The sequence below is a fragment of the Symsagittifera roscoffensis genome, chromosome 9, assembly GCF_963678635.1.
Source record: "Symsagittifera roscoffensis chromosome 9, txSymRosc1.1, whole genome shotgun sequence".
Lineage (NCBI taxonomy): Eukaryota > Metazoa > Xenacoelomorpha > Acoela > Convolutidae > Symsagittifera > Symsagittifera roscoffensis.
In genome coordinates this window covers 24273283-24290211 of record NC_087070.1, presented here as the reverse complement: position 1 = coordinate 24290211, position 16929 = coordinate 24273283, and the positions used below count along the sequence as shown (strand labels likewise).

The following is a 16929-nucleotide window of genomic DNA, read 5'->3' as shown; positions in this document are numbered from 1 at the left end:
TTCGCTGTGGCTGATGCATGTATATTTATAATTTTTTCCTTTTATAGAACAAAAAACTGATTAAAACCCAAAAAAACTGATTTACAACAATTTTCTCAATTATAACAATGAGATAGAGAACCAAAATAATTTACTTAGTTTTAGTATCGGGTAATTTGATTGGCTAATATGTAACTGAATTTTTTTTTCGAAAATTCATTTAATTACAATCTTGCAATTTCATTTCATCTAAAGTTACGGTCCCCAGAAAATCCTCAGCAACCAAAAGTGAAACATCTGCCACTTCGTCAACTCTCAGTTCTCGAAGATGTATCACCTGGGAAAAATGGCAAAAAAACGTTTTTCGTTCACAACTAGGCTCCATAAAATAAGGGTGTTTATTTAATTTAAGTTGAAAAAAGATCGACAATAATAAGTAAAATTTTTTGTTTCCTCCTCTCGATCACTTCAGCTGAGGCTAAAGCTAAAATAAAGCTAAGCCTCAAAAGTTAAGTTTTGGCAGTTAGTGCATTACAATAGTTTTCTGAGGACCCATGATTGCATCAGATTTCTTTCACAAGGCTCATTCTGTAGAATTGGGACTCACCTTTTGTGATTTAAAATTTAAATTTACGAGAGTTTTTTTCCCGCAGAAATTCAGGTATTTAAAAATATCGCTTGATTTATCTCTGCTCCTGAACGAAAGATATGAAATATTTATAATATTTAAAACCATACCTGAGCACGCCTCTTGAGGCGCCATCTTGATTTCTACGTTACTCAATTGATCCGAGACTGCTTCATCAAAATGTTTCCCGGGAAAATTTATAAAAATCTATAAAAACTGAGTGAGATAATTTTCAAAGAGAGAAGAAAAAACATAGTTTATGATGGAAGAGCACTAATTGCTTTTTGATTAAAAAAAAACTAAAAATTGCAAGTTATAAATCGGGTCTTATAAATTAAAAACTAAAATATTCAAAGCATACTATGAAACAAGGCTGCTCGTATCAAACTGAAGCCCTGAATATTTCGACTGCAATTGAAACTCTATGCTGTAGTGTTTAGAAAAACCCTCATGCGCTATGTAAGCTACACAGTGGTAAATTTTGAAAATAGTAAAACATTAATTGGCCAAATTGCATGTCTCAATCCATTTGGAACGAGTTCTAAACACGCATTAAATCTATGCTCGGGGTTATTATCGCGAAATAGATTAATTGTCCCAAATCGGCCTCAATGGAAATCTTGAAACTCCAGTAAATGTAGTAACAACGACGAAAGTGAACTATTTTTTCAAATTGAAGCTTTGAAAATCAATGTTTTTAGATGGTATTATAAAACCTACTTTTTTTCAAAAAAATTTTCATTTAGAAAGTCAACAATTTATTGATTAAAAAAAGTGGTAATAATTTTCAGATAAATATTTAGAAAAAAATATACAATTTTGAAAAATTTTCTAGGTATATTGGTGCTGGAGTATTCCTGTTAGAGGTTTTTTGTCCTGTTAAATGATATTTAATTATAGCAGAGTATACTAAAATTAATATTTTTTTGTTTTTGCAGGCGTAGCAGAGCGTTTAAATTTTAAGAGTAGGAGAACCCTAAAGAAACAACAAAATTTAAACAATGCTGTCAAAAAGTAGGCAACCATTTTTGAAACTCGCAAAAAAGGTTGTTAAATACATGAACTATTCAATCAAGCGACAAATGAAAATAATTGTATTAAAGCAAAACAAATAATTACTTTTTTCCTGCAATTGTATTCTTAACTAGATTCTGATTGCCTTATCTAGTACTTGTCTTCTTTTTAACGTATCTTCTCCTTGCTACGTAACGCAGTTTTTGGGTAGCTTTTTTCCATGTGCTGATTAAGTACGTGAGACAACCTATTGTTCCGACTTTCGAGAAGTATTTATCCTCGGAGTGGTTCTAGCTCTCCAGACGAAATTAAGATTTTTGATTAACAAGTTTTTTTCCCTTTTTTGAGTTTTTGGTGCTTTAGTTGGTTTGTTTTCTTTAGAATAATCTCGACTTTTTAGCAGGCAGTTTTTGACTAGAAAAAATTAGAAATTATTTGACGGGATAGCTTACCATTCGAAAAGTTCTGGTTTACTGCGCTCAATTTCAAAAGAGTATTTCACCTAAGATAAATATTTGTAAAATTATGAGGGTTTAAAGATTGCAATTTGACCAGTTTGGGATAATTATCGCGCAATATATTTCATGCTGATACTGTTAGGCGGCGACGTAATCCGTCTTACAATCTGCTCCAACAATAGAATTAACGCATGCTGTTTGGCCATTTAATGGTTGGCTAAATGCGAAATAGACTATTTTTTAATTCTCATAGCCAGTGGTTGGTTGATTTCTACAAAAATCTGAAAACAATTAGAGCATAGACTTTTAAATGTAATCAAAACCTTCAGGGCTTCATCCTGATTCGAAGAGTTTTGTTGTTATTTGAATTCATTGTTGTGATTTTCTCACCACCTTTACGTTTAGATTTCTTAGCACAATCTTATTAAATATTCAGAAAGCTTTTCTTAAACCAATTTTCAGATAAGATTTCTTGAAATAAACTGATAATTGATTCACATTCTTCGCATTTTGTTGAAGACAATGATCACTTTTTGACTTAAAAATAAAATACCAAAATGCTTTTTTTTTGGAATCACAAATTGTCTATGTTCTTTAGATTTAGGAGTTAGCTAATTTGTTCAATCATGATTGACATCTATAATCTGAGACAAAAATCTTCTTTTATTTCAAATCTTCAAAAAAACAACATTTTCACCAAGACTTTTATACCACTGAAAGAAGCTCGCTACTTGATTGACTCCAGCTAGAAACTCAATTTAACTTCAAGGCTGAGCTAATTTTAGCTTCTTGCTGAGTTTTGTAGAAAACGAGTCTAAGGAGGCAAGGAGTCGCAATAAAGTCAAATATTTACTTTTTAACTGGCATTGGTGCATTTAGTTTTTCTCTTGCTCAAAATTGACGTAAACGAAAAAATACGGAAGTTAAATTGAAAAATTTAAAGTCCAGAAACTAAAGCTGATAAACAGCAAACTATAGCTCAAACGGAAACACGGCTGAAAGATCAAAAGGAGTTAGATATTTTCGAATTGAAAGTTTACCATATTATAGAAACAAGAAAAAGTGATCAGGTATAGACGCAGTGGAGGTGTTGCTTCTACGCAATTGAAGTTACTTCACATGATAAAATTTAGAATCCGACCTCGGGGGAAATGCCAATTCTGATCATTTTAAGTAAAAACTGTGATGATAATTAGTGTACAAAAGGCCCCAGATGAGCAACTTTAAGCTTCTTGATCAATTACAAGACCCTTACAGTTGCTCTGTTTGAGTTGATGGGGAAACATGAAAGTTGAAGTGTCCAAATCGAAATGTGACCCTCTGTAAGTCTTGGATAACAGCTTGCTAATGCTTAGGCTAAATTTTTTAAAAGGAGATACTACACAAATAACAAGCAGCGAGTCAACAATAGATGTATTTTTACCAGTTTTTGTTCCACAGTGATATTCCATTAAAATTCCATTTGGGATGATGTTTCGAATAACAAAGAGATCTTGTTACAGTTCAACTTCGCATTTTGGCAGACCAACGAATAACTAGATTTGAAAAATGTCATTGAAGATGTAAATGGCTGTTTTTCACATTTTTTTAAAAATATTTATCCAACATGCTTGCGAACAATTCGTTCTTGAGCTCGCAGCTATTAAGAATTGGACAATTTTTTGCGAAAAATTGTGTTGAGAATGAAAAACAATGTTTATTGAGAACAATTCACTAGAGGAAATTTATGAGGTAATCAAAAGTTTGAAGAAGAAAAACAGCTTCGACAACCAAAGTAGCAGCCTAAAAATTGTTGCAAATTGTTGGCAGTTTTTTAGAGTTAGCTTTTTGTCGTTCAAATTTCAAGAATGCTTAACTTCATCCAAACTGCAAAAACGGCACAATGTCATGATATTGTAGTATTTGTCGAACAATAATTTTTCCTCTAGTTATTGAAATTTTTTTTCAAAAAAATTGATTAAGAACCGTCTGAGAAGTTTACTGAGAACTGTAATATCATGTTGTTGTTAACTAAAGACCCATCGAACCGAAATTGGAAAATTTAGAAGATTTTCTTGACTTCGCTCGGACTAGCAGATCTTACATAATCGTAATGACACAGTTGCTCACAAATTTTCACTACAAACAAGTGAGTTCGATGGTTTACGAGATAAATTTGTTGATCATTCGAGGTCATATATTGAGAATCGTGAACAGTGCCTCGAGAATCGTGAACAGTAGAATACCTTGAGGATCGTGAACAGCAGAATTTTGAGCCGGTTAGTTACAACAAAACATTCTAGGAAATTAAGACAAAAAATATCCTATAACCTAAGGTTCAGTCCAGGGTACGTTGTTCAGTTTGTTTTAAAAACTTTACTCGTCAAATGTCTAGAGGGAGAAAAAAATAGTTATGTTTACCAATCATTGCGCATTGTTTATAACGAAAACAATTGGAATTCAACACCAAGGTTAATTTTTTTTTGGAGAATCCGCGCGCTATAAAAAAGGATAAAACAACCATTTTAGATCTGAGCAGCAAAAATCCAACAAAAGATTCACTAAATAATTAGGTTGAGATTGATGGAACAGCTAGTAGAGTGACTTAAAAAGATAGTAATCAAGCAAAAACGGGCGTGGAGGAAACGTTTTGAATTTAGAAAAAAGCGAAGTTCCAAATGATGGTGGGCACAAACGCACACCCTCTGGTCCGAGAGTCACTTTCCAAACTCATGGTTAAATTATAAAAACATTTTGTGGAAATAAAGTTTCGCGGCCAAAATATGCTGAAAACAACAACAAAAACAAAATCAAAAATGGGTTCGTAAAAAGTTCGTTGAGTCTTGTCCTTATAATCTAAATTATTAGATAAGGTGAAAAGCTTTTGCGCATGGAGATGCCATCCGACAGGTTGATGCATTTTTGGTATTCTTACAAGTCGAATTAAATTGTAAACGTACAAATTAATAGAGCGCATGATTGTAGGTTTCTGACATGAAAATAAAACTATTATTAGTATGTGAGCTTAAGAGAATTTTTTTATTTTCTACAAAAATTATCTTGTAACGAAAGCTTATAGTTATTAGAGCAGACAAAATCAAAGCTTTAAGTGTTTGGACCAGAGACGAGTTGTCTTTTTTGCTTTAAAGTTATGGTGAAACCAATTTATCTCCAATTGGGAAAATAATTTTAAACTAAAATTTTTCATCAGTCTGTTTAAACATAAAAATCAGAACGCACTTAAATCTATGGCTTGTGTTGAGAAGAATAGAAAAACATAGTGGAGACACAAATGGCTCGGTTTGACCTCCAAATTCAAAAATGCTAAATTGTTGAAAAATGCTATTCAAACAGTTTTTATATTTTTTGCTAAAATGGATTAACTATTTTTTCAAAGATTTTTGTTCTGTTTTTTTTTGGCATCAACTTCATGTGTTTTACCAGAAACTGTGTGACTAGCATAGTTTTGATGGCGACACCAAAAATTTTACTGAAAAACTTTATAAGAAAAATTTTCGTGAAATCGCTCCAAAAACAATTCTAGATTTTCCATCCAGCGCAAAGCAATTTCTGTACTCAAATAAACTTTTTCCAATTTCTTTTCTGCCTGAACAAAAAGTTTTGTTTGGGCGTATCACGTAGTCTTGGCTTTTCAAAAAATGGATTAATTTAATTTTTCTCTAGGTAACTTTTTCAGAAATTCTCAAAAAGCTTGATGTTTTCACTGCACATTTCTTAGATGCCTTGAGCACTGCATCACTAAATAAAAATTTGCATTCAAAAAGTTAGAGTCTGCTCCAAAAATTGGTAGTTTCATTAGTTTAGCTACTTTCATTATTTTTTTGCGCAATATTTATATTTTCAGGTCGTTTCCATTGCATGTACACGCTAAATCGTTGAACTTTTGGTGACTCTAGCTTTGAGCAATCAAGATCTTTGCCACTTGATTTCGATTAGGAACGCAACAAAAAGATTTTGAGAAGGAATCAATTTTAAAAAAAAAATTGTTTTTTTTGGTTGATGGAAAATTGCATGGCATACATTTTTCGTTTATGAGAGTCACTACTCATAGACCTTTCAGGCGTTTTTCTGTATTTATAGAAATGCAAAAAAGTATATGACTAACAGTTGTCCATATATAAAAATTGTTTGACTGGCATTTCAGGAGCAACCCGAAAAAATTTCCGGAAATCAATTCAAAAAAGTGAATGTAATTGTGCTCAGTTTTTACAGGGCAAAACACTGAGCGTTTTTGACGACCATTTTTGACGAAACAAGATCTGAAAAACTTTATTTCTTGCATAAATTGATTCTCAGATCGGAAATTTGTTATTTTAAATTTTGATTAGAAATTTAAAAAACTTCAGATCTGAAATTTAGATCTGAAAAAAAATTTTTAGATTTAAAAAGCCATGAAAATTAAAACTTCAAATCCTAAAATAGATCCGTTATAACCTTTTCCTAAATTATTTTTCAAATTAGATAGGAAAAAAAATTATTTCAGATCTGAAGTGGAATATTTGCTAGGTACGGGTGCTTTTCGTTGGTTTTTCCTCTTTTATCGAAAGTTGGCCTCATTTTGGGCACTTGCGGAAAAATTCGCTAATTAAAAATACAACAAAAATGACTTCATTGCGAGGCCAAATTGTGTATTTTGTGAATTGTAAGCAAATTCCGCAACAGGCAAATTTGCTATTTTTGTTTGATCTTCTCTGCTGTTTTGGATTCCACGGGCAAATAGCTAAAACACTGCATTGCTCAAAATTGCTCCGAGTACAGATAAATTTGTGGAAGATGTTCATAAAAAGTCATTTTATATCCGTACAAGTGAAATCTAAATTTAAAAAGTGTATTCATTTTTTGGATTTCTTGAAAGCAACCAGATCATTCACTGCTTGAAAATAAATGTGATGGCGCTGAGGTTGATTTCATCAGATATTTTCCCAGCTAAATCATGTATACATGCTAGATCCTATTTCAAATCAGAGTATGAAAGCATGCGATTATTTTTATGGAGTTTTCAAATGAGCTGCACAATATATTTCATCTTTGGAAAAGTGATATTGCAAATTGAAATTGCCCAACACTTATTCCTTCGAAGTTATCCAAAAACACGTCACACGGTAACCAAAAATACGTATCCAAAAATACGTCACACGGTAAGAAAACGACTTTTAGATATCCAAAGATACGTTATCCAAAAATACGTCTCACGGTAAGAAAACGACCTTTAGTCTCGAAAAAAAGCTTCATACTCAATAAAAATAAATAATACCTAATAAAAATTGATACTTTTGCCCGCAAGAGTCTTTGAACCACTAAATTGAAATAACTTGAGTAACTTTAAAGTTCTGAGTTACGAGATAATTGTTCGAATTACATTTATTATAACTACAATCTGAAAAATTTAAATAAATAGCTTTACAGTAAACGAAAGATTTCAAAAAATGGTCAAAATTGGAGTTGGAACCAATTTTTGGAACGGGTTAGGATTACCGTCTAAAATGGAAAACAAGCGAGCGGCCTAATAACACCGTTTGTTTAAGGTGGGACTCCATAACGACAAAAAAGAGAAACGTCAGCCTTAATTCAAAAGGACTTCATAACGAAATCGATTGAATTGTTGCCAGAGCAGACGATACTTTACAGCATCGCACCAACAGAGTCGAAAACCATGCCAAGTTATAGACGACTAAGCAGCAACCCAAAATAAAACATCTTTTAGTAATTATCGACAAAATTTATAACAGAATTTAGAGATTGATACCGATACCATCGATTACTTCGATCAGAATATACGACAAGCAACCAATATGTGTTATAAACTATAGAAATTGTTTTTACGGTATATGTGGTTTTAACTAGGAATCACTCCATCCACCGCTTTTCCTTTAAATAATCTCGCAGATGCAAAATTATTCTTGGTGTTATCTACCACTAGCAGCAATTGACATTGGATTAATTTGCTTAAACAAAAAGCTGCAAAATTGCTTATCATTTCAAAGTTGAACAAAATCAAAAAGAAAATTGGAAAACATTGAAACCACCTGCAGCCAACTGATTGAAGCCAAATAAAGTTAGGAACATTGAATGTTTTTTACATGGCGTCCAGCGTGGGACTCGATATCTGGGAAGAAAAGAACCTTCAGCATTGACTCAAAGTAGTACATAACGTCCCATAAAGTCACTACACAACAAGTCAAAAACCCGAGTCTAACCATCGGCACTTAGCAGCAACCCAATTTAAAAACTCACTAGTTATAGTCGACAAAACTTTCGGTAGCTTTTTCAAAATCAAACGGATTCTATCAATTACTTCAACCAGAATCTTCTGCAGTACAACATTTGAACTGCAACCCATTGGAGCCTAAAGAAAACATTTCCCTTGTCAGCAGAAGTAACCAAACAAAATTTGAAAAGAGACATTGGCGCATATCAATGACAGTTTTCAACATAAACAGCCAATGATCCTAACAAACTTCAAAGCCCGCATCTAAACACAGCTAAAATAACAGTTCGGGAACCATAAGAAAAATTTAAAACGACTGCAAACGTACATAAGATATTGCTAGTAGCATAATTGTCATCAACAAAATCAAAAGTTTTTCAAAATAAACCCATTCATCAAATTTGAAGAAATTTAGAAATAAAGCTCTGATTTACAAGTCAAACAGGCATATCGAAGCGCGATTCCCTTTTTTCCTTTGAATATAATCGCATATGCAAAATGAGTCTTCGAGTTATCTGCCACTTATAAAAAATTACAAATAAAAAGAGCTCATTGGGATTAGTTATTGCAAAATCATCCATAAACTATATGAAGCGATTGAAGTGAAAACACCGAAAGAGTAATTGATTTTTTTCAGGAAAGAGCTGTAAATGCCCTATAAGTACAGAAGTCTATTGATACATCTTATGTTCATCTAAAGCTCAAGTTGTTAAGAACGGATTTAAATTTATGCAGTTTGTCTAACTCAATTTCGATTCTTTTGCTAATGAAATGGCAAACACATCAGAAAAAAAAAACTTAAAAATTGACATTTCTGGTTTGACTTAAGATTTTTGTCTCAATTAATTTCAATTTTGTTTACTAGGAAGCACGTAAATTACTTTCTTTATTTACAATAGTAAAAATGACGCAAAAATGCGCAATCCAATTTTATTTTCGAAGAGTGATGAAAATAAAACAAATCCGCAGGGAAAAATTAATTTAACTAAAAGTTTTATCCTACGTGGATAATTCTTTTTGGTAATGCGTTCAATAAAAAATCCATGATAGCCAGAAAACGTTAATGCGAGATCTTGATATTTTTTTCCCGAAATTGAAAAAACAAAAAATTTTTCTTAATCGATCTTTTTTTGGTTTTCTGAAATTTCTTGATTACATGTTTTTTTTGCTTTTCCAAGGAAGTGTCCTAACAATTTCTTACGCCAAAATTGATTTTTGTGATTTGAATTATGATATTTTATAAGTTATCACAAGTTGTTATTAATACCTAACGCATAATCAAACATTTAAATTGAAAATTTAATCAGACAATTATTTTTTTTATTCAGTGAAAGAGTCAACTTGTTTCCTGAATGCGTTTTTTTTAAACTGCTAATACACTAAAATTTAATATTGACATGTACTTTTAAAGTATGTGCATAATAGTGAATGTCATAAGTTTAAGTTTTTCGTAGAAGTTTTTTAAATTGAAGTTTTTTCTATCAGAAACATGCTATCAAAACTTTTGAATTTAAGAACAATCCTAATTAAATTACAAAAGGAAATATTCTTCAGAGTATTTTTATTTTAAAGATTTAGAGCCCAGGAGCGGAAAAACAGATCATAATAATATCTATAAAAGTTACCTTGCTCAGACAAAGTTTCTTTATATCAATGTTAAAATTTTCAAAGTTTGTTTTGCTCTATTTCAACCTCAGTAAGTCAACATTGTCTTCTTTGAAGCATTAGAATTTATCTTGAAATATACACATCTCAAATTTTTAATCATAGTTAATTACAAACTTAGCAAAAAAAATTTAATCTTAAAAATAATGACTGCTTAAAAACTTTCAAACAAGAAAAGTTATAAAAAAACCGGTTACCAAACATTTTTTCTAGCTAACCAGTTGCAATGCAGTGTTTTGCTCAAAGCATTATTATGTTTCTAAATTTTAAAAAAATCCTCTTTTTAACTTACAGAGACCAAAAAATATGTTTTCATAAATGAAAGTGGCTTTTGTATACTCCTATTTGTATCCTGTCTTCGGCCACAGTAGGTTAAACCCAAAACAAGAAGCGTTTGACTGGCCATACTCGACGCTGCCAAAAAGATTTTTTCACCATTTGCTTAGAGATGTTTAGTAAAAAAAAACGATTGAAATTGAGCTTCTAGTATGAGGCATTAGAATTTTCTAATAATTTTTCAAGCGCCAAATTAGTCCGATTTATAATTTTTTTTTTGGCAAAAAACTCTTATCGATATCCTCGACTTTCCTGGCGATGAAAGAAAAGTGCACTGTTTAGCCTCGTTATGATGTATGTAGTTTCAGCAAACAATAGTCATTCTGTAATTTCTTATTGAATTCTGCAATTTGTTTGTGAACTCTGCAATTTGTTAGTGGAACAAGAGTGCTCTGTTGCGGACGACCTTCCCTTGACGCCAAACTATTTCCTTTTTGTCAGACCGTTTATCTATACGCTCTCAATGGCCTTCAGCGACCAACCAACAACTAAGCTGTCCTCAAAGTCCTGGAAGTTGGTGAAAGAGAATATGGATTAGTTCGGGCGCCGACTCCTGAAGGAATATGCTCCGACTCTTATCCAGCGCACAAAATTGTCACAGTCAGAGGATATCATTAAAACTGGAGAATTCGTATGGATACTGGAGGACGCCTTTCCGCGTGGCATCTGACCACTTGGACGAACTATCGAAATTTTCACCGGGCCTGACAGTAGAGCGCGCTTGTCCGCGATAAAGACAGTGCTAGGTAAAATTACTCGACCGGCCGTAAACTAGCACTAATAAATCCTAAGGAAAAACTAAGGGCTCCTCCGAGGATGTTATTGACCTTAATTTTTCCTAATTTTGATTGCTCGAGCCATTCGTGACTTTCATTTGTAAACGTGCGCATTTTGTAACTTTTGATTGAAACATGAAGTTGGAAACAAAACATGGCAACTGAAGTAATTGAAAACTCAAAAGAAGAAGAATGGTTCGACAGATCATTTTCATGCTCGTAATTCAGGGCAAAGCCCTGAATAATCCGACTACCCCTATATACATATCGTATAAATTTTTGGGGAAAAAATATTGAAAAAATATAAAATTTGGACACTATCAAAGATCAAGTGTGAAAATTTAAGTTGTACAAAACAAATACGGCCGACTAGTTAGCCTCAACTCATTTTGGAACGAATTTGTTGCGCGGGATAATTTGCTTTCGTGATTATGGATAAAATTTTCAAAAATGCGCATACATTAGTCGAGAGCGTTGTCAAATTGGCAATTTTTAAGTTCCCAAACTTTGCGAAAACCAGTCGGAGGTTAAATCTGCGAACTTTTAAACATTTGGGATCAGCGAATTTGCGAGTTTATATACATTTGGGATAAATATTCGAGAACCATTGATCGATTTTTTTTGCGGAATCTATATAAGCCTTGCACTGACACTCTTTGGCCTCGTAATGGTCTAGAAAAAATACTATATCCATGTCATACTTTTTTCCTACTCCTATGTTTTGCACAAAAAACTTTTTTTTGCTTTGACGAATGTTTTACGGTACAGCTTGAAAATTTTAGTTTTTGTTTTGATTTAGCTGTTGTTCATTCAAAAGCATACGTTTTTCTGCTGAGCTCTATCGTAAGTTTTTGTCTAATTATAGGTTATAACTTATACTAAAGTGTTTTCAGGAAATTTAATTGAAAATCGTAAGTTATCTATTGATCATACATGAGATTTTTTTTTCACTAATGTTTCAGCTCCAAAGCGATATTTCAGTGCCTCACTTAAGGGCTGAATTAAGTTTTTCTGGTTAAGTTATTCCGGCAGTCGTTATAATATGATTCAACATAATAAAATATGATTCCCCTGGTTCAACAAATTGTCAGATCTGACTATTCGGTGCAAAGTTTATACCATATGATCAGTAACTCTGTGAATTTTTATACATTTGGGATAATTATTCAAGAATGTTTGATTGAATTTTTGACGAAATATGCACAAGCATCACAATGACACCGTTTGGCCTCGTAATGGGCTAGTAAAAAAATCCATGTCATACTTTAAAGGTTTTTCTTATGCTTTTAAAAAAATTTTATTTGAATCAATTCTCGCCAACTAAAATAAAAATAAAAATAAAAAAATATAAATTTTTCAAAGCGTTCTACTTTTTTCTCCAAATATTGTGTGGCTACTCCCACGTCGAACAACTGTTCTTGATATAAAAAAAAACTTTTAGCTAATTTTATCAGATGTGAAGTTCAAGCCAATTTTGTTTCTCTGCGGTTAAAAGACGCGCATTATAATTATAATCCAGTTGATCTTTCAGCTTACCTGTTTTTTCTTATCTTAGCAGGCTTTTCATTTTTTAAACAGGGAAAAAATAGTATAGTGTTCGTTTAATCGGATTTACATAGTAGTTACGAATGACTTTCATTTTAAGTTTTTTTTTTCATTTTTCAATCAATCCCCATCCGGTAAATTGAGATTGAATTGCAAAAATGAACCGATTGAACATACGGAAAAAAAGACTCAGATAGGTTTTGGAGCGACAAAAATGTATTAAGATTGATTTTAGTGAGAGAAAATAACTTTGAGGAAAAAGTGTAGATTTAAATAGCTCAATTTTAATGCTAAAACAATTGATTTAACCTGATTTTAAATTGCTTCAAAATCACAAGCTGTCATTATTGTTATGATTTTTTAAGTTTTAGAGAAAAAGTGTTATTCACAATGAGTACTAAAACTAACTGCTCTTCAGGGGCAGATCTAAGATTTTCACGAAGGGGGGGCGGATTTTCAAAAATATTTCGAAAATTTTGTCGATATTTTTTTTTCAGGTCGACTAAATTAATTTTCCGAGAGCTTACAAAGCAATAAAAACCGCGTCAGGCAAAAACTGAAAAAAAAATAACATGCAGGCGTTTTATGGCCATCTTCGGAAAATTTTGACCAACAAATCGCGTTTTTTTTTGGCGGGCGCTTCCACCTCAAAAATAGTGAACATTGCCACCTTTAGAAGCGTTTTAGGATCCGTCAGCCAAAAATGGGTACTTCAAATTATTACAAAGGGTCTCTTACCCAAATCATATACTGGAAGCATGAAACTTTTAAATTTTGTAGAAAACCTTCAGTGATGATTATTTTCAAAAATTGAAATTTAAATTATCAGACGTTGATCAAGAAATAAATAAACATCCTTAAAAAACAAATGGGCTTTCAATTTAGCCTTTTGAAAAAAATTATCCAGAGAAACAAAAAAAATCCAATTTTGTGTATCCAGGACTACGTTATGCACACAAAATTAGATTTGCGGTTGAAAAAAAAATTTTTTTGGGGCAATTACAAAATTACATGCAAAATTTTTCTTCTTGCTAGTCAAACAATTTCCATATGAGAAAGTTGTATTTGAAATTTCGATGGCACTTTTTTAAAGCAAAATGTATCAAATTGGTATAACTAGTATTTTTTCATTGACTTAGTTTATGGAATTGTTTGATTAGCATTTTTGATCTATGGAGGTAAAGCCGTCCCCCTGAATCCGTTACGCTGCTGCTTTTGTCCCTGTTCTTAATATTCCAAATCGGTCTTTTTTGTTTCATAACAAGCGTTGAATATTTATACAAAATGAAATCAGCAATTTATTGACATTTCTATTTTTGTGCTTTATCTATTTTTGACATTTCTAGTTTTTGACATTTCTAGTTTTGTGTAAAATTAAGCACATTATCAGATTTTTGTGGCATTAATTTATAGCTGTATAAACGGCTCATTTGGAGAATTTAAAAGCAACGACCCTGCATTTTTTGTCACAAAATCTGATCGTAATGTAGTTTCTATCTGTTTGTAGCAAAACTCCTGAATCAAAAACGAAGTCTTCGCATTTTCGTGAATTATGTTGCTTCATGATTAATTGCGATGCATAGTCCCGGGAAAAACTTTTTTTTGTAGGTTTTAATACTGCCATTTTAGTTGTCTTCTGAGTAATTTATGAGCGTTTTAAAGCTTTTAACAATAATGAAGAAAAAAAATTGCAATTTATCAAAATTTTCGGTGTGAAAACTACCCAATACCAGCTAACGGGGAGTCGACACCTTTCGGGCTGTATTTTTCATGTTCTGGGTCCTATTTTCATGATATTCCCTCGTATACAAGTCGATCTGTTTGGCGCCACTTTATTTCAATTCCTTACCGTCTTTTTTCTGTTTCAGAATGAGACCAAACTGTGCATTCAAGCATTGTAAGTGGATTCCCCAGAAGGTCAAAATCAGATTTGTGGCGGAATCCGCAAGATTGCTACTTTTCTTTTGATCTTCTTTGCTGTTTTGGATTGCACAAACAAATAACTAAGACACCGTATTTTAAAAATTGGCGCAATTGCGGAATCCGCGGAATCCGGAACAGTCTGAAGTCTGTAGAATCTCAAAAATGATCCCAAAAATTGCTGGCTGGGACATGTGTCCCAAATACTAAAAGGTGACATCTATCGATTTAGTTAACCATGTTTTAAAATTTGTTGGTGGTTTCCGCTGACAATTTTTAAGACCTTGCTTTTCAATTACGAATTGCTAAGATATCCAGCTCTTGCAATCGTGCATATGCAAGTTCAGTAATAAAAAAGTTCGGAATCCATTTACATACAGATTTTGCGGATCCCACTTACATTTGCGGATTCCTTTTACCTTTGCGGGATCCACTGACAGTTGTGAAATCCAAAACTACTAGCTATTTTCTCTTGTTGCCGAATCCGCGACACAACAAATATGCCGGCAAAATTTACGTTACAGGTATTAAAACGCGGAATTCACGGAATTTTTGCAAGTGGAATCCACTTACAATTTGTAACATGTTAAAAGACTTATCTCTGGAATCCAGGAACATAGAGACACAAAGTAGTGCGGCTACCCAGTTCATAGTTTGACCTCGTAATGTTGATCAACTCAAATCAACCAAAAGTCTAATTAAAATGGATTCTTTTACTCCAAAAATAATTTCCAGTACGGGAAAGCTAGTCCTCGACCCTGAGAAAATTTTTCGTAAAACCTAGTTTTCATAATCATAGTTGGACTTAGGGGTGTTTTATATATCAAAATGTATTCGATACCTGGGAGTGTTGTTTTCGTTTGAATTAGGGCTCCATCTAACACGTCCTTACCCTAATTCCGTCATTTTTTTTCAAAAAGTTGTTGGCTATGACGTGACAAAATAGGAAATTATGAAATTTTCAATCTTTCGACGCGCCAAACATTTTTTCAGAATATCCCTCTCTCACTAAGAAGAAAAAAAATGAAATATTAGGAACATAAAAAGTAATAGAAAAGAGAAGACGATTTTATATTTAAATCACGCTAAATCAATTATTATCACTTAATATTAAAAAAAAACTATTCAAATTGAATTTGTTTCTTTGAATATTTTACTTTGTACTAAGCCAGAAAAATCTCATCTGGTTACGCAAAAATGGTCGGAAAACATCCAGGAAAATGTTCTTAGAAAAGTGAAATGACCCGGAGAGCTAATAGACACCTCAGCCTTTTATTCACAACTATGTTTTAAACTGAATTTATTTCATTTAATAGTGTTTTTAGGGTAAAAATAAACCATACCTGAAGAAGCTGTCTCATATTGGCTATTAGTCATGGGTCTGTTTTGACACGAGGAGTAATCCAAAGGGGTGAAATTGGCTGCCATCTTATCTAAACTCAAATTGGAAATAAGCCTAGCTGGAATAAATATAAGTCCGAGCCAAACCAAAATCCATCAAAAAATAGAATTAAGAAGCTGTACTTTGTGGAAAATTTATTCATCAATGTTAGACATTAGATCTGCGGGTCAAAATGTATTATTTTTTTGGTGGGGTGTTTATCAAATTTTGAGGTCGGAGGGGCAAAGAAAAGGACGACCTATTGATTGGCGCTGAACTGCAAGCATAAAAGGTGTCTGCATAAGGAAGCATAAAGCAAGAAATCCACTCATGTGTAAACGGAAACACGTCGTAGAAAAGGAGGAAAAACTCAAATTAAATAAGAATTAATTTTAATGGATCGAAAAAAAAGAAGGTAAACAGTTTTTGCATATTGATATGATTGGTTGTTGTACGGAGTTAAAAAAAGGCAACTACTTGTCTTTTTGTATTATTCAGCTAGTTTTCTTTTTTATAAAATTATCTGACATTGCATTATCATTTCTGTACTCTTGTAAACGAAAGCAGAGTTTTCAAAAAGAGATGATAATTTTCAAACAAGACTGCACGTATATCAGGACTAAGCTCTAAAAGTTCACATTGCTTCTTAATTCATATCGAATAACTTTTTGGAAAACAAAATATTGAAAAACTATAAATCTTGTACAGTATCAAAAATCAAGTGTTAAAACTTGAGTCGTACGAAATAAATACGACTAATTAGCTAGCTTCGATTCTAGCTTCAATTAGCTAGGAAAGATTTTGTTGTCCGGGATAGTTCGCCTTGCACCAATAGTTCGCGTCACGTTGTGAGGATTCGGGATAAAATCTACAAAGCCCCCGCATGAACTATTCCAGAGCATGGCCAAATTAGCAACTTTCGAACTTTGCAAAAGTTTATTGGATAAAAATACATATTATTCTAAATTTGATTTCAGGAAGTCGATAGCTTCAATGCTGCATTTTTTTTTGTTGAAAAC

General features: G+C 32.5%; 1 protein-coding gene across 1 annotated transcript in view; it reads right to left on the bottom strand.

Annotated features, from left to right (window-relative positions):
* The window catches only part of LOC134854772 (uncharacterized), a 43833-nt gene extending 27566 nt beyond the window's left edge, over window positions 1–16267 (bottom strand). The window contains exons 1-2 of the mRNA XM_063871129.1: window positions 16170–16267; window positions 15873–15962 (exon numbers count right to left, since the gene is read on the bottom strand). Coding sequence (XP_063727199.1) covers window positions 15873–15962; window positions 16170–16242 — 163 coding nt within the window. The 5' untranslated portion in view covers window positions 16243–16267. The remainder of the gene's footprint in view (window positions 1–15872; window positions 15963–16169) is intronic.
* Between the last annotated feature and the right edge of the window lie 662 nt (window positions 16268–16929).